Source organism: Hypanus sabinus, chromosome 9, assembly GCF_030144855.1.
Source record: "Hypanus sabinus isolate sHypSab1 chromosome 9, sHypSab1.hap1, whole genome shotgun sequence".
Lineage (NCBI taxonomy): Eukaryota > Metazoa > Chordata > Chondrichthyes > Myliobatiformes > Dasyatidae > Hypanus > Hypanus sabinus.
Window position 1 is genome coordinate 77,970,628 of NC_082714.1, and position 18,739 is coordinate 77,989,366.

At 49.8% G+C, this 18,739-nt stretch overlaps 1 protein-coding gene across 10 annotated transcripts in view; it reads left to right on the forward strand.

Moving 5' to 3' along the window:
- LOC132399509 (multiple epidermal growth factor-like domains protein 11) overlaps nucleotides 1–18,028 on the forward strand; it is a 281,926-nt gene extending 263,898 nt beyond the window's left edge. For 3 of the 10 annotated variants that reach the window (XM_059979954.1, XM_059979957.1, XM_059979956.1), the window contains exons 4-7: nucleotides 11,095–11,202; nucleotides 15,968–16,069; nucleotides 16,707–16,807; nucleotides 17,863–18,016. In XM_059979954.1, the coding sequence (XP_059835937.1) occupies nucleotides 11,095–11,202; nucleotides 15,968–16,069; nucleotides 16,707–16,807; nucleotides 17,863–17,990 (439 nt within the window). In that variant the 3' untranslated portion in view covers nucleotides 17,991–18,016. Of the gene's footprint in view, nucleotides 1–11,059; nucleotides 11,203–15,967; nucleotides 16,070–16,706; nucleotides 16,808–17,862 lie in introns of all 10 variants that reach the window. The other 7 variants (XM_059979958.1, XM_059979962.1, XM_059979960.1 and 4 more) reach the window with 7 other exon arrangements.
- Nucleotides 18,029–18,739: the final 711 nt, after the last annotated feature.

Genomic DNA, 18,739 nt, shown 5'->3' on the forward strand with positions numbered 1-18,739 from the left:
CTGACAGTGTGGCACAGTGTCCGTATTTTGATCCTGACAGTCCGGCACATTTTCCGTATTCTGATCCTGACAGTCTGGCACAGTTTCCGTATTCTGATCCTGACAGTCTGGCACCGTGTCCGTATTCTGATCCTGACAGTGTGGCACAGTTTCCATATTCTGATTCTGACAGTCTGCCACAGTTTCCCTATTTTGATCCAGACAGTCCGGCACAGTTTCCGTATTCTGATCCTGACAGTCCGGCACAGTTTCCGTATTCTGATCCTGACAGTCCGGCACAGTGTCCATATTCTGATGGTGGTCATCTGGCACAGTGTCCGCATTCTGATCCTGACATTCTGGCACAGTTTCCGTATTTTGATCCTGACAGTCCGGCACATTTTCCATATTCTGATCATGACAGTCTCTCACAGTTTCCGTATTCTGATCCTGACAGTCTGGCACCATGTCCGTATTCTGATCCTGACAGTCTGGTAGTTTCCGTATTCTGATCCTGACAGTCTGGCACCGTGTCCGTATTCTGATCCTGACAGTGTGGCAGTGCCCATATTCTGATCCTGATAGTCTGGCACAGTGTCCGTATTCTGATCCTGACAATCTGGCACAGTTTCCGTATTCTGATCCTGACAGTCCAGCACAGTGTCCGTATTCTGATCCTGGTAGTCTGGCACAGTGTCCGTATTCTCATCCTGTCATTCTGGCACAGTTTCCCTATTTTGGTCCTGAAAGTCCGGCACAGATTCCGTATTCTGATCCTGACAGTCTGGCAAAGTTTCCGTATACTGATCCTGACAGTCTGGCACAGTTTCCGCATTCTGATCCTGACAGTGTGGCACAGTGTCCGTATTCTGATCCCTGACAGTCTGGCACAGTGTCCGTATTCTGATCCTGACAGTCTGGCACAGTGTCCATATTCTGAGCCTGACAATCTGGCAGTTTCCGTATTCTGATCCTGACAGAGTGGCAGTTTCCGTATTCTGATCCTGACAGTCTGGCACAGTTTCCATATTCTGATCCTGACAGAGTGGTAGTTTCCGTATTCTGAACCTGACATTCCGGCACAGTATCTGTATTCTCATCCTGACAGTCTGGCAGTTTCCGTATTCTCATCCTGACAGTGTGTCTGTTTCCGTATTCTGATCCTGACAGTCTGGCATAGTTTCCCTATTTTGATCCTGACAGTCCGGCAGAGTTTTCGTTTTCTGATCCTGACAGTCTGGCATAGTGTCTGTATTCTGATCCTGACAGTGTGGTACAGTGTCCGTATTCTGATCCAGACAGTGTGGCATAGTGTCCGTATTCTGATCCTGACAGTCTGTCACAGTGTCCGTATTCTGATCCTGACAGTCTGGCAAAGTCTTCGTATTCTGATCGTGACAGCGTGGCACAGTGTCCGTATTCTGATACTGACAGTGTGGCAGTTTCCGTATTCTGATCCTGACAGTCAGGCATAGTGTCTGTATTGTGATGCTGACAGTGTGGCACAGTGTCCGTATTTTGATCCTGACAGTCCGGCACATTTTCCGTATTCTGATCCTGACAGTCTGGCACAGTTTCCGTATTCTGATCCTGACAGTCTGGCACCGTGTCCGTATTCTGATCCTGACAGTGTGGCACAGTTTCCATATTCTGATTCTGACAGTCTGCCACAGTTTCCCTATTTTGATCCAGACAGTCCGGCACAGTTTCCGTATTCTGATCCTGACAGTCCGGCACAGTTTCCGTATTCTGATCCTGACAGTCCGGCACAGTGTCCATATTCTGATGGTGGTCATCTGGCACAGTGTCCGCATTCTGATCCTGACATTCTGGCACAGTTTCCGTATTTTGATCCTGACAGTCCGGCACATTTTCCATATTCTGATCCTGACAGTCTCTCACAGTTTCCGTATTCTGATCCTGACAGTCTGGCACCGTGTCCGTATTCTGATCCTGACAGTCTGGTAGTTTCCGTATTCTGATCCTGACAGTCTGGCACCGTGTCCGTATTCTGATCCTGACAGTGTGGCAGTGCCCATATTCTGATCCTGATAGTCTGGCACAGTGTCCGTATTCTGATCCTGACAATCTGGCACAGTTTCCGTATTCTGATCCTGACAGTCCAGCACAGTGTCCGTATTCTGATCCTGGTAGTCTGGCACAGTGTCCGTATTCTCATCCTGTCATTCTGGCACAGTTTCCCTATTTTGGTCCTGAAAGTCCGGCACAGATTCCGTATTCTGATCCTGACCGTCTGGCAAAGTTTCCGTATTCTGATCCTGACAGTCTGGCACAGTTTCCGTATACTGATCCTGACAGTCTGGCACAGTTTCCGCATTCTGATCCTGACAGTGTGGCACAGTGTCCGTATTCTGATCCCTGACAGTCTGGCACAGTGTCCGTATTCTGATCCTGACAGTCTGGCACTGTCTCCATATTCTGATCCCTGACAGTCTGTCACAGTGTCCGTATTCTGATCCTGACAGCGTGGCACAGTATCCCTGTTCTGATCTTGACAGTCTGCCACAGTGTCCGTATTTTGATCCTCACAGTCCGGCACAGTGTCCATTTTCTGAGCCTGACAGTCTGGCATAGTGTCTGTATTCTGATCCTGACAGTGTGGCAGTGTCCATATTCTGATCCTGACAGTCTGGCAGTATTCATATTCTGATCCTCACAGTCTGGCACATTGTCCCTATTCTGATCCTGACAGTCTGGCACAGTTTCCGTATTATGATCCTGACAGTGTGGCAGTGTCCGTATTCTGATCCTGACAGTCCGGCAGTATCCATATTCTGATCCTCACAGTCTGGCACATTGTCCCTATTCTGATCCTGACAGTCTGGCACAGTTTCCGTATTCTGATCCTGACAGTCCGGCACAGTGTCCGTATTCTGATCCTGACAGTCTGGACCAGTGTCCGTATTCTGATCCTGACAGTCTGGCACAGTGTCCGTATTCTGAGCCTAACAGTCTAGCAGTTTCCGTATTCTGATCCTGACAGTCCGGCAGTTTCCGTATTCTGATCCTGGCAGTGTGGCAGTTTCCGTATTCTGATCCTGACAGTCTGGCACCGTATCCGTATTCTGATCCTGACAGTCTGGCACCGTTTCCGTATTCTGATCCTGACAGTCCGGCAGTTTCCGTATTCTGATCCTGACAGTGTGGCAGTTTCCGTATTCTGATCCTGACAGTCTGGCACCGTTTTCATATTCTGATCCTGACACTCTGGCAGCTTCCGTATTCTGATCCTGACAGTGCGGCACAGTGTCCGTATTCTGATCCTGATAGTCTGGCACAGTGTCTGTATTCTGATCCTGACAGTGTGGCACAGTGTCCGTATTCTGATCCGGACAGTCTGGCACAGTTTCCCTATTTTGATCCTGTCAGTCCGGCACAGTTTCGGTATTCTGATCCTGACAGTCTGGCACAGTGTCCGTATTCTGATCCTGACAGTCTGGCAAGGTTTCCGTATTCTGATCCTGACAGTCTGGCACAGTGTCCGTGTTCTGAGCCTGACTGTCTGGCACAGTTTCCGTATTTTGATCCTGACAGTCCGGCGGCGGAGTGTCCGTATTCTGATCCTGACAGTCTGGCACAGTCTCCGTATTCTGATCCTGACAGTCTGGCACAGTTTCCGTATTCTGATCCTGACAGTCTGGCATAGTGTCTGTATTCTGATCCTGACAGTGTGGAACAGTGTCCGTATTCTGATCCTGACAGTCTGGCACAGCTTCCCTATTCTGAGCCTGACCGTGTAGCCCAGTGTCCGTATTCTGATCCTGGTAGTCTGGCACAGTTTCCCTATTTTGATCCTGTCAGTCCGGCACAGTTTCCGTATTCTGATCCTGACAGTCTGGCACAGTTTCCGTATTCTGATCCTGGTCGTCTGGCACAGTGTCCGTATTCTGATCCTGACAGTCTGGCAAGGTTTCCGTATTCTGATCCTGACAGTCTGACAAGGTTTCCGTATTCTGATCCTGACAGTCTGGCACAGTGTCCGTGTTCTGAGCCTGACAGTCTGGCAGTTTCCGTATTCTGGTCCTGTCAGCCGGGCGGTTTCCGTATTCTAATCCTGACAGTCTGGCACAGTTTCCGCATTCTGATCCTGACAGTCTGGCACAGTTTCCGTATTCTGATCCTGACAGTGTGGCACAGTGTCCGTATTCTGATCCCTGACAGTCTGGCACAGTCTCCGTATTCTGATCCTGACAGTCTGGCACAGTTTCCGTATTCTGATCCTGACAGTGTGGCACAGTGTCCGTATTCTGATCCCTGACAGTCTGGCACAGTCTCCGTATTCTGATCCTGACAGTCTGGCACAGTCTCCGTATTCTGATCCTGACAGTCTGGCACAGTTTCCGTATTCTGATCCTGACAGTGTGGCACAGTGTCCGTATTCTGATCCCTGACAGTCTGGCACAGTCTCCGTATTCTGATCCTGACAGTCTGGCACAGTCTCCGTATTCTGATCCTGACAGTCTGGCACAGTTTCCGTATTCTGATCCTGACAGTGTGGCACAGTGTCCATATTCTGATCCCTGACAGTCTGGCACAGTGTCCGTATTCTGATCCTGACAGTCTGGCACAGTCTCCGTATTCTGATCCTGACAGTGTGGCACAGTGTCCGTATTCTGATCCCTGACAGTCTGTCACAGTGTCCCTATTCTGATCCTGACAGTCTGGCACAGTCTTCGTATTCTGATCCTGACAGCGTGGCACAGTATCCCTGTTCTGATCTTGACAGTCTGGCACAGTGTCCGTATTTTGATCCTCACAGTCCGGCACAGTGTGCATTTTCTGATCCTGACAGTCTGGCATAGTGTCTATATTCTGATGCTGACAGTGTGGCACAGTGTCCGTATTCTGATCCTGACAGTGTGGCAGTTTCCGTATTCTGATCCTGACGGTGTGGCACAGTGTCCGTATTCTCATCCTAACAGTCTGGCACAGTTTCCCTATTTTGATCCTGACAGTCCGGCACAGTTTCCGTGTTCTGATCCTGACAGTCCGGCACAGTTTCCGTATTCTGATCCTGACAGTCTGGCACAGTGTCCGTGTTCTGAGCCTGACAGTCTGGCAGTTTCCGTATTCTGGTCCTGTCAGCCTGGCGGTTTCCGTATTCTAATCCTGACAGTCTGGCACAGTTTCCGCATTCTGATCCCGACAGTCTGGCACAGTTTCAGTATTCTGATCCTGACAGTGTGGCACAGTGTCCGTATTCTGATCCCTGACAGTCTGGCACTGTCTCCGTATTCTGATCCTGATAGTCTGGCACAGTTTCCGTATTCTGATCCTGACAGTGTGGCACAGTGTCCGTATTCTGATCCCTGACAGTCTGGCACAGTCTCCGTATTCTGATCCTGACAGTCTGGCACATTCTCCGTATTCTGATCCTGACAGTCTGGCACAGACTCCGTATTCTGATCCTGACAGTCTGGCACAGTTTCCGTATTCTGATCCTGACAGTGTGGCACAGTGTCCATATTCTGATCCCTGACAGTCTGGCACAGTGTCCGTATTCTGATCCTGACAGTCTGGCACAGTCTCCGTATTCTGATCCTGACAGTCTGGCACAGTTTCCGTATTCTGATCCTGACAGTGTGGCACAGTGTCCGTATTCTGATCCCTGACAGTCTGTCACAGTGTCCCTATTCTAATCCTGACAGTCTGGCACAGTCTTCGTATTCTGATCCTGACAGCGTGGCACAGTATCCCTGTTCTGATCTTGACAGTCTGGCACAGTGTCCGTATTTTGATCCTCACAGTCCGGCACAGTGTGCATTTTCTGATCCTGACAGTCTGGCATAGTATCTATATTCTGATCCTGACAGTGTGGCACAGTGTCCGTATTCTGATCCTGACAGTGTGGCAGTTTCCGTATTCTGATCCCTGACAGTCTGTCACAGTGTCCCTATTCTGATCCTGACAGTCTGGCACAGTCTTCGTATTCTGATCCTGACAGCGTGGCACAGTATCCCTGTTCTGATCTTGACAGTCTGGCACAGTGTCCGTATTTTGATCCTCACAGTCCGGCACAGTGTGCATTTTCTGATCCTGACAGTCTGGCATAGTATCTATATTCTGATCCTGACAGTGTGGCACAGTGTCCGTATTCTGATCGTGACAGTGTGGCAGTTTCCGTATTCTGATCCTGACGGTGTGGCACAGTGTCCGTTTTCTGATCCTAACAGTCTGGCACAGTTTCCCTATTTTGATCCTGACAGTCCGGCACAGTTTCCGTGTTCTGATCCTGACAGTCCGGCACAGTGTCTGTATTTTGATACTGACAGTTTGGCACAGTGTCCGTACTCTAATCCTGACAGTCTGGCACAGTGTCCGTGTTCTGAGCCTGACAGTCTGGCACAGTTTCCGTATTCTGATCCTGACAGTCTGGCACAGTTTCCGTATTCTGATCCTGACAGTCTGGCAGTTTCCGTATTCTAATCCTGACAGTCTGGCAGTTTCAGTATTCTGATCCTGACAGTCTGGCACAGTGTCCATATTCTGATCCTGACAGTCTGGCACAGTGTCCGTATTCTGATCCTGACCGTGTAGCACAGTGTCCGTATTCTGATCCTCGCAGTCTGGTACAGTGTCCGTATTCTGATCCTGACAGTCTGGCACAGTTTCCCTATTTTGATCCTGACAGTCCGGCACAGTTTCCGTATTCTGATCCTGACAGTCTGGCACAGTTTCCGTATTCTGATCCTGTTCGTCTGGCACAGTGTCCGTATTCTGATCCTGACAGTCTGGCACGGTTTCCGTATTCTGATCCTGACATTCTGGCACAGTGTCCGTATTCTGAGCCTGACAGTCTGGTAGTTTCCGTATTCTGATCCTGACAGTCTGGCACAGTGTCCGTGTTCTGAGCCTGACAGTCTGGCAGTTTCCGTATTCGGATCCTGACAGTCTGGCACAGTGTCCGTATTCTGATCCTGACCATGTAGCACAGTGTCCGTATTCTGATCCTGGTAGTCTGGCACAGTCTTCGTATTCTGATCCTGACAGCGTGGCGCAGTATCCCTGTTCTGATCTTGACAGTCTGGCACAGTGTCCGTATTTTGATCCTCACAGTCCGGCCCAGTGTCCATTTTCTGATCCTGACAGTCTGGCATAGTGTCTGTATTCTGATCATGACGGTTTGGCACAGTGTCCGTATTCTGATCCTGACCGTGTGGCACAGCTTCCGTATTCTGATCCTGACAGTCTGGCACAGTTTCCCTATTTTGATCCTGACAGTCTGGCACAGTTTCCGTTTTCTGATCCTGACAGTGTGGCACAGTGTCCCTACTCTGATCCTGACAGTCTGGCACAGTGTCCGTATTCTGATCCTGACAGTGTGGCACAGTTTCCGTATTCTGATCCTGACAGTCTGGCACAGTTTCCCAATTTTGATCCTGACAGTCCGGCACAGTTTCCGTTTTCTGATCCTGTGAGTCTGGCACAGTGTCCGTATTCTGATCCTGACAGTGTGGCACAGTGTCCGTATTCTGATCCTGACAGTCTGGCACGGTTTCCGTATTCTGATCCTGACAGTCTGGCACTGTGTCCGTGTTCTGAGCCTGACAGTCTGGCAGTTTCCGTATTCTGATCCTGACAGTCTGGCATTTTCCGTATTCTGATCCTGACAGTCTGGCACAGTTTCCGTATTCTGATCCTGACAGTGTGGCACAGTGTCCGTATTCTGATCCCTGACAGTCTGTCACAGTGTCCCTATTCTGATCCTGACATTCTGGCACAGTCTTCGTATTCTGATCCTGACAGCGTGGCACAGTATCCCTGTTCTGATCTTGACAGTCTGGCACAGTGTCCGTATTTTGATCCTCACAGTCCGGCACAGTGTGTATTTTCTGATCCTGACAGTCTGGCATAGTATCTATATTCTGATCCTGACAGTGTGGCACAGTGTCCGTATTCTGATCCTGACAGTGTGGCAGTTTCCGTATTCTGATCCTGACGGTGTGGCACAGTGTCCGTTTTCTGATCCTAACAGTCTGGCACAGTTTCCCTATTTTGATCCTGACAGTCCGGCACAGTTTCCGTGTTCTGATCCTGACAGTCCGGCACAGTGTCTGTATTCTGATACTGACAGTTTGGCACAGTGTCCGTACTCTAATCCTGACAGTCTGGCACAGTGTCCGTGTTCTGTGCCTGACAGTCTGGCAGTTTCCATATTCTGATCCTGACAGTCTGGCAGTTTCCGTATTCTAATCCTGACAGTCTGGCACAGTTTCCGTATTCTGATCCTGACAGTCTGGCACAGTTTCCGTATTCTGATCCTGACAGTCTGGCAGTTTCCGTATTCTAATCCTGACAGTCTGGCAGTTTCAGTATTCTGATCCTGACAGTCTGGCACAGTGTCCATATTCTGATCCTGACAGTCTGGCACAGTGTCCGTATTCTGATCCTGACCGTGTAGCACAGTGTCCGTATTCTGATCCTCGCAGTCTGGTACAGTGTCCGTATTCTGATCCTGACAGTCTGGCACAGTTTCCCTATTTTGATCCTGACAGTCCGGCACAGTTTCCGTATTCTGATCCTGACAGTCTGGCACAGTTTCCGTATTCTGATCCTGTTCGTCTGGCACAGTGTCCGTATTCTGATCCTGACAGTCTGGCACAGTCTTCGTATTCTGATCCTGACAGCGTGGCACAGTATCCCTGTTCTGATCTTGACAGTCTGGCACAGTGTCCGTATTTTGATCCTCACAGTCCGGCACAGTTTCCGTATTCTGAGCCTGATAGTCTGTCAGTTTCCGTATTCTGATCCTGACAGTCTGGCACAGTTTCCGTATTCTGATCCTGACAGTGTGGCACAGTGTCCGTATTCTGATCCTGACAGTCTGTCGCAGTGTCCGTATTCTGATCCTGACAGTCTGGCACAGTCTTCGTATTCTGATCCTGACAGCGTGGCACAGTATCCCTGTTCTGATCTTGACATTCTGGCACAGTGTCCGTATTTTGATCCTGACAGTCCGGCACAGTGTCCGTTTTCTGCTCCTGACATTGTGGCACAGTGTCCGTATTCTGATCACTCACTGTCTGGAAAAGTTTCCTTACTCAGATCCTTTGCAGTCTGGCAGTTTTTTTACTCTGATCTGTTGCAGTCTGGTTAACTTTTCATATTCCATTCCCTGCAGTCCGGCACAATTTCAATATCCCGATCCCTTGCAATTTGGCAGAGTTTTCATATCCTCATTCCTTCCAGTTTCCATATTCCACTCTCTGCAGTCTGGCACAATTTCTATATTCCAATCCCTCACAGTGTGGCACAGTTTTCATTTTCCAATCCATTGCAGTCTGGCAAAGTTTCCTCAGTCCGATCCCTCGCAGTGGCACAGTTTTCATATTCTGAGCTTTCACTGTCTGGCACAGCTTTCATATTCTGATCCTTTGCAATGCAGTACTGTTTTGATATTCCAATCCTTTGTTGACTTGCACAGATTCCTCATCCTTGACTGAGTCTGGCAGAGTTTCCTTATCCTGATCCCTTGTGATCTGGCACAGTTTCTTACTTAGATCCCTGCCAGTCTGGTACAGTTTCCATATTATGATCCCTCACAGTGCGGCACAAACACCATATTCCAATCTCTGGTGGTCTGGAAAACTTTCCTTACTCTGATCCCTCCCAGTCTGGAAATTTCCATGTTCCAATCCCTTGCCGTCTGGCACAGTTTCGATATTCCGCTCCCTTGCCGTCTGGCACAGTTACGATATTCCGATCCCTTGCCGTCTGGCACATTTTCCTTATTCAATCCTTTGCCGTCTGGCACAGTTTTCCTATTCCAATCTCTTACCGTCTGGCACAGTTACGATATTCCGCTCCCTTGCCGTCTGGCACAGTTTTCCTATTCCAATCTCTTACCGTCTGGCACAGTTACGATATTCCGCTCCCTTGCCGTCTGGCACAGTTTTCCTATTCCAATCTCTTACCGTCTGGCACAGTTTCGATATTCCGATCCCTTGCCGTCTGGCACAGTTTCGATATTCCGATCCCTTGCCGTCTGGCACCGTTTCAATATTCCGATCCCTTGCCGTCTGGCACCGTTTCGATATTCCGATCCCTTGCCGTCTGGCACAGTTTCAATATTCCGATCCCTTGCCGTCTGGCACAGTTTCGATATTCCGATCCCTTGCCGTCTGGCACATTTTCAATATTCCGATCCCTTGCCGTCTGGCACAGGTTCGATATTCCGATCCCTTGCCGTCTGGCACAGGTTCGATATTCCGATCCCTTGCCGTCTGGCACAGTTTCGATATTCCGATCCCTTGCCGTCTGGCACATTTTCAATATTCCGATCCCTTGCCGTCTGGCACAGGTTCGATATTCCGATCCCTTGCCGTCTGGCACCGTTTCAATATTCCGATCCCTTGCCGTCTGGCACCGTTTCAATATTCCGATCCCTTGCCGTCTGGCACAGTTTCGATATTCCGATCCCTTGCCGTCTGGCACCGTTTCAATATTCCGATCCCTTGCCGTCTGGCACATTTTCAATATTCCGATCCCTTGCCGTCTGGCACAGTTTCGATATTCCGATCCCTTGCCGTCTGGCACATTTTCAATATTCCGATCCCTTGCCGTCTGGCACAGGTTCGATATTCCGATCCCTTGCCATCTGGCACCGTTTCAATATTCCGATCCCTTGCCGTCTGGCACCGTTTCAATATTCCGATCCCTTGCCGTCTGGCACAGTTTCGATATTCCGATCCCTTGCCGTCTGGCACAGTTTCGATATTCCGATCCCTTGCCATCTGGCACAGGTTCGATATTCCGATCCCTTGCCGTCTGGCACATTTTCAATATTCCGATCCCTTGCCATCTGGCACAGGTTCGATATTCCGATCCCTTGCCTTCTGGCACATTTTCCTTATTCAATCCCTTGCATTCTAGCAATTTCCATTTTCTGATCCCCTACATCCCTGATCTGCTCTCACATTCCCTCCCGCCACCGATCACACCCTCTTGCCCATTGAGGGGGTGTCCTTGAAGCCTTTCCTCACACCCCGCTCCGTAACACTTTTCACACTCCCACACTTCGAGTTTGTTTGGTATCTGACAGAGTTCCCTTTTTTCTCAGTTTGTTTCCAGCCTGACCTTGTCTTCCATTCCCAGGTGGTGCAGGATGGTGTTGGCGTGCTCCCTCATTCTGTGCTACGTCCTGCTCCCACCCGCCAGCCCCTTGATACCCAATGACCCCAACGTGTGCAGCAGCTGGGAGAGGTAAGGTGGCAGGTGGCTACACAGGAGGGTAGGGCGGGGGAGGGAGTGTAGCGTGGGTGAGTCAGTGGGGGTTAGTGATAGTGTGGGGGTGTATGGGATGGTGGGTTTGGGGAAGGGGTGGGTTGGGGGAAGGAATGTGTGAATGGGGAGAGGAGAGTGAGTTGGGAGAGGTAGGGGATGGAGTAGTGGACAGAGCGTGAGGGAAAGGGACATGAGAGCTGTACTGTGCATTGAACTGTGATCTGCCCATTAACTTCCATCCCTAGGCTCTGGAATTCTCACTTTAAACCTCTCTCCACACTTAAACTACCCCGATCCCTGCCCACTAATCGCAACACCGAGCTTTGTGTTATCTATTTCTTTTAGAACAATTACCCCCCCCCCCCGCCCCTCCCTTAGCACGGCATATTGATCTGTTGTCTACGCGTGCACATTGTTCCCTCACTGTCTCGCTGCAATGTGAATACACCCTCTCCCGTGTGATATGTGGTTGTGCACAAACACAACAAATTGGTGTCAGTGAATATCACAAACTGGACTGACAGTCACGGGACAAAACAGCGAGGGTTAAACAGCACCAGAAAGCCGAAGGACCCATGAGTAACAGTGAAAGACTTGCTGAGTTTAAAGTGAAAATAACGTGGCGGTGGCTTCAGTCAGGAAAGTTGTCGAACTTGATAGCGCTGACGAAGACAGGGAGTCGTACATCGAGAGGGTTGAACTGTATTGTAATCTGAACAGTGCCGGGGAGCAAAAGAAAGCCTCTGCACTTTTTGGCCTGAAACATCGACTACTTTTTTCCAGAGATGCTGCCTGGCCTGCTGACTTCCTCCAGAATTTTGTGTGTGTTACCCCTGTGCTTCTTAGCTTAATGGGTGCAAGGACATATAGTCTCTTATGTAACCTAGTGACCCCTGAAAACCCAACAAGCAAGAAGTTCGACAAAATTGTTACAATTTTACAAAATCACTTGAGCCCTAAACCTCTGGCAATAACTGGGAGACTTTGATTGTACTAAAGGAACCAGTCAAAATGTGAAAGCATTTCTGAATACATTACAGAAATGTGCAAACTTTCCCAGTACTGTGACTTTAGAGATGGACTTTCTAACGCATTAAGTGACAGGCTTGTATGTGACATGCATAGTCAAAACACTCAAAAAAGGCTACAATCCAGATGAAACCTAACCATAGAACAGGCATTGACCATTGTCATATTGTTAGAGACTGCAGCAGAACCACAGAAAAGGAGGTTAGAATGTGAAGTGAACAAAATGTCCCTGAATGGTACAAAAAGCCAAAGATGCTATTGATGTGACCAATCCTCCCAGGATGCAAATGGCTGTTGGTTCAAAGAAAATGTCTGCAGAAAGTGTCACAAAGAAGATCACATAGAGAGAGTGAGCAAGGCAGACAAAAAACACAACCAACTGCAAAGTCTCAAACACAAAACTAGGCAAATGCATGAAGTTACTGAATGTAAAATAGAATCCGACAACATGGAGTCTGACAAAGGTGAACTGTCATGCCTACAACTGCATAGTATAACTGAAGCAGGTCACAAAATTATCTGACTCACAACAGATGTGTTTGGTGTAAAACTGAAAATGGAGCTGGATACAGGGTTAGCTTTGTCCATAGTTTTAGAAGCTGACTATAACAGAATGTTTTCTAAGATACCATTAGAGAAGACCTCAGTGATACTAAAGACTTACACTGGCTAAAAAGCATCTACCTAAGGCAAACTGAAAGTAAATGTGACGAATGGAGGAAACACAACAATTAGAGCTTTATGTATTGAAAAGTGGAGGGCCAGCACTTTTTAAACGTGAGCGGTTGAGAAAAATCCAATGATATAGACAGTCAATCAAAGCTCTCAGTGTGACATCACCAGTCAATGACAGCACTAACTAGAGACTGGCACAGCTGCTTTATGCTAATGAAATGTGTTTGAGAGGGGATTGGTAAACTCAAAGACATGAAAGCCAGAACTGAATTGAACACCAAGTAACACCAAGATTCCATAAGGCACATCCACTGCCTTATGCACTACACCCTCAAGTGGATGCTGAACTTAAGAACTTGGAGCCCACACTTATGACATAGAGCTCAAGGGTACCAAACAACCCAGCAATGCTGATGGCTTGTCATACCTTCCACTATTGGCAACTGAAGAAGAAAAGTCTTCATACTGTGGCCCAGCAGAAGCGTTCCAGTTGCTAGTAGCAGATTCTGAAAAACAAAGAGAAACAAGGAATGGCACAAAATTGTCAAAAGTTTATGACATCACCAAGGAAGGACGGCCAGCTCTTGGTAAATCTAAGGTTCCAGAGTTCTCAGCAAGAACCTCAGTTCTTGGTATCCCTATCTTTCCAGAGTTATCAGCAAGACGAGACCAACTATCAGTATGTCAAAGAATGCTAATAGGTGGATCTTGCGTTATGGTTCCCTCTAAAATCTGCATGAAGCACACCTGGGTACAGTCAAGATGAAGAGTCTCACCCAGAGCTACGGTATGTTTGGTGGCCGGGAATAGATGAGCAGATTGAAGACTTGGCCAAAAGCTGTTGGGGATGTCAAAAAGTTCATAATGCAACCCCACAGGCACCGTTACAATGGTGGGAGTTGCCGTTGTCACCATGACAAGGAATACCTATTGACTTTGCTGGGTCATTCATGGACTCCATGTTCCCAATTGCTGTGGCTGCTCATTCGAAGTGACTGGGGGTTATGCCAATGAAGTCAACCACCTCAACAAAGACCATCTCCAGCCCGAGGACCGTCTTCACCTGAAACGGCTTACCAGAACTCATTGTGAGTGACAACGGGCCACAATACATGTCAGAAGAATGAAGAAAAATGGCATCTGACATTCAGCTCCTCACCCCCCAGCAACAAATGGGTTACCTGAAAGGTTTATCCAAACATTTAAGAAGTCCATTAAAGTGATGGACAAGGAGGACATTTCTCTGCAGCACAAGGTGGACAATTTCCTTTTTGTGTATCGGAACTCTGTTCACGTGACAGCAAATCAAACACATGCGATGCTGTTTACGGGCGGGACTCGGAGATCTCGCATAGACCTGAAACGAGACCTCCGGAGGGAAGTGCAGAATAAAGAGTTCAGCCAGTTGCCAAGTGAAGCAGCAAGGAGCTTCAGGATTGGACAGGTGGTCCTAGCATGTGATTACAGAGAAGACAAGTGGAGACCCGGTTGGAAAGCTACATGAACTGGACACAGTGGAAGTTGAGATCAGACACGGAGACGTCATGTGGACCAGACGCTGGATGCTCAACTGAAGAACACACCTGAGTCGACTGCATCCAACAAGAGGGACACATTACGGTCACCGGACTTACCTCTCAGTGATGATGTCACTGACAGCAACGTGACACTGGAAACTGAGAACATCGTCTTAGACAAGACACCTACCAAGCCTGATGCCACTCCACAGACCCAGAGACTCTACAATAATGTTATCGTTGACAAGACACCTACCAAGCCTGATGCCACTCCACAGACCCAGAGACTCTACAATAACGTTATCGTTGACAAGACACCGACCAAGCATGATGCCACTCCAGAGACCCAGAGACTCTACAATAACGTTATCGTTGACAAGACACCTACCAAAAGTCCTGAAAGAAACAGAGTGCCACCCAAAAGACTGAACCTTTAGAGCTGTGAAGATAGTTATGGACCGTTATGTGAAAGCATGTTTATTTGGATTTATGAAAGGGAAATTGAATGTTTTGTACATATACAATTTTATGTTGCATTAATCTAAAAGGGGAGGATGTGTAATGTGTGAATCTATTTCTTTTAGAGCAATAACAACCCCCCCGCCCCTTTAGTATCTCCTAGGGATTTGTTGTCTGCGCAAGCGCGTTATTTTCTCTCGCTCCAATGTGAATACACCAATTAAAGGCATCTCCCACGTGCGTGATTTTATTTAATTGTGCACAGACACAACACTTGGGTCACAGATCTCGTATGGCGAGGGCAGTGGTCAGGCTTGGTCAGCACTCAGTATTTCGGGTTGAGCAATCGCCAAGAGCAATGTTCTGTTAATCCCAGCCGGCCGACGCCCAACTGGTCAGAAATTCTCGGCATTCATCCCATAAAATCATGTTCCTCGCCCTCCCCACTCACTGGGACCCCACTTTCTTTTAAGAGACTCATGGATAGGTACATGGAGCTCAGAAAAATAGAGGGCTATGGGTAACCCTAGGTAATTTCTCAGGTTAGGCATAGTTTTGTGGGCGGAAGGGCCTGTATCATGCTGTAAGGTTTTTCTGTTTTCCCACTCACATTAAACTCACTGGGGCCCCGGTTCTGATATCTCTCCTTAACCAGTCTGGGTTCACTGGAACATAGGCCGCTGTCATTTAACACTTGGTAATCCATGAAACCGTTTTGCCAGGCACCAACAGTGGCCACCCCTCCCAGTGCCAGATTATCGCAACCCACCAGAAGGTCCCCCTCATCTTCCCCTCCCCAACTTCTGCCATTGGTCCATCGACACGCCAATCAGAGCCTAGCCGCCGCGGCCGTAGGAACTTCCCCCGGCACCCAGTTGGATGGTTTTCAGGGACATGGGGCCCGAACGACCAACTGCGAGGCCCTTGAGTACTTCTGTGAGGCACCGTTCCCACTCCCCCCCCCCCCGGCTGACTGTGCGGGGCTGCGCTGGTGTATCTGTGGGGGTGGTGGTTAGACTGGCCTCTTTCTGTGCATTGACAGGTCTCTTCCCCTCCCCCCCCAGCTACTCTGTCTCCAGAACGGAGAAGTACATGGTTCCCCACCACGAGGAGACGCAGGAGGACTGTGATGACCCCAGGAGCAACTACCGGTGCACTAGGCACAAGTGAGGGCACTGTGGCTGGGACGCTGGGAAACCACTGAGTGTGGCCCTTAGATGGGAGGAGAAACTTCGCCCACTTCCCATTTCCCCTCTTCATATCGGGTTCTTTCTCTCCATTTATCTACCCCCCTTTTCCGTCTTTCAGTCGATCTCTGACCTCTCATCACTCTCACTTCCTCGCTCTCTCTATCTCTAAATCTCTTTTAATTCCCCCCTGTCCCACGTCCTCTCCCTCACCCTCTTCCCATCCAACCCTCCTCTTGCAGCCACCCCCTCATCTGTCCAACCCTCCCGATCTCCCCCCCCTACCCATTCTCAGTTCCCCTCCAACCCTCCCCTGCGGCCATCCCACTCCTTATGCACATCCTCTCTGGGGTATTGTTCAAAAATGACTCCTTTTACAGAAGAGGAGCAGGATTTGCCCCTTCCCCAACCATTCCAGCTCCTCGCTGCCAGCTTCCACACCTGCCAGCCCTCCCCAATCCCACCCTCTGAACCCTGGCTGACAAACCTCATCCTCCCCCGACTACCCCTCCCCTCCATCTCTCTCCTGGGCCCTCCCACGGCCCAGCCCGCCACTCCCCTCCCCACCCTCCCTCTATTTCTGTGAGGTGATGACTGACCGATGCCTGTGTTGCAGGATCACCTACCGTCAGACGTACCGGCTGGGGGTACAGACTGACTACCGGAAGCGCTCGCACTGTTGCCAGGGTTACTACGAGAGCCGGGGTGTCTGTGTGGGTAAGTGGGGGAACTTGGGTGGGATCTCCCTTCCTCCTTGTGCTGAGAGCAGGGGGGCCGCCAAGGTATAGCGCACATATCGCTTTCTTACACAGTGAAAGGCCACACCCAATTGACGTGCAAAAGACGACTGTGCAAGCACAGAAGAAGCTGCAATTATCGAGATCATGAGATGAAGAGTTCTTGAAAGCGAATGGCGAATCAATAAAAACTGGCAAGGGTTGACAAATTTCTTCAGCCTCCTGAGGATGTTGAAGCCGCGTTGGACCAGAACAGGTTATTAGAGATACTGGAACTTGAAACACCGTGGATGTAGACGGGAGTGGGCACCACCCACTTTCTGATGTCAATGACCAGTTTTTTTTGTACTGTTGACATTGAGGGAAAGATGATTGCTTTGACATCGCACCATTCGGCCCCAATCTCCTTCCTGTACTCCGACTCATAGCTGTTTGAGGTGGGGCCCACTATCAGCAGCACAGACCAGTATCTGGCTATGCGGTCCTGAGTGTTCAGGAGGTAGAGTTAGGGGGCAACAGGTTTTCGGCAGTGGTGGAACAGGTGGGTGCACGATCAGCAGGAGAGTGAGTGGCGGGGGGTCAGGAGGAGCGAGGGTAAGGCGAACTCAATACTGTACTTGTGCTGGGGTCGGGTTAACGGGGTAGTTCCGAGTCAGGAGGGTGGGGAATCTGCCGGTGGTGGTACTCCCCGTGACTGGAAGCAGGAGGGGGGAGAAGTGCCAATCCTTTATCCAACACGTGTCTACTCCCCTTCCTCCTGTGACCCCACATCCCTCGGTCTGTATTCTGGCAGACTGAGGCTGTGGGAAAGAGAGGTCTAGATTGGGTGACTCCTACGAATCTCCGAACCTTGGTCTTAAACTCCTCCCTGCCTATGCCACACAATGCATCCAAGGGAACCACACTTGTTTTGTCGCGTCCCGTCAGGGTTTCGGCCATTGGTGGGATGTCCTGTGGGTTGGTGGGGTCCCGGAAGAGGCTGGGCATAGAGGAGATTGCCTGCAATGATCCGACATCCTGCTCTCTCGCCCACAGCCCAATGCAGCCAGGAGTGTGTCCACGGCCGGTGTGTGGGACCCGATCGTTGCCAGTGCGAGCCGGGATGGCGAGGGTCAGACTGCTCCAGCAGTGAGTGTGGGGATGGGTGCTGGAATTGTGGATAGAGCGGGTGACAGAAGAAGCGAGTCGCCTCTGGGAGGGGTGAGCCCCCGCTGCAGTGGCTGTGGGCAGGAGGATCCACCGGTGAGGATGGGGGGAGGTACTTCCTCACCTCTGCTCCAGGCTCCCCTCTGGGGCTCACCTCGTCTCCTCTACCCTACCTCCCGCCCTGTCAATCTCACCCCCACCCATCACACTCACTCCTCAACCCTCTCAAAATGCGATGCCCCCCTCAAAACCCCTCTCAAAACTCACCAAGGACGTGCCCTTTTCTCATTGCTACCATCAGGGAGGAGGTACAGGTGCCTTGTTATAAGCCACTGCTGATTTATTTTGAATATATCTGTATATATAATTCCTATTATAATTTATAGTCCGGCTGCCAAAAAATAACTCATTTAACAACAGATGTTGGTGATATTTAACGTGATCCTGATTCCCCTTCATCTTATCCCCCTTCCCCTCTCTCCACCACCTCCCCTTCCCTCCTCCCCTCTCCACCACCTCCCGTTCCCCCCCTCCCCTCTCTCCACCACCTCCCCTCTCCACCACCTCCCCTTTCCCTCCACCCCTCTCCACCACCTCCCCTTCCCTCCTCCCCTCTCCACCACCTCCCCTTTCCCTCCACCCCTCTCCACCACCTCCCCTTCCCTCCTCCCCTCTCCACCACCTCCCCTTCCCTCCTACCCTCTCCACCACCTCCCCTTTCCCTCCTCCCCTCTCCACCACCTCCCCTTTCCTCCTCCCCTCTCCA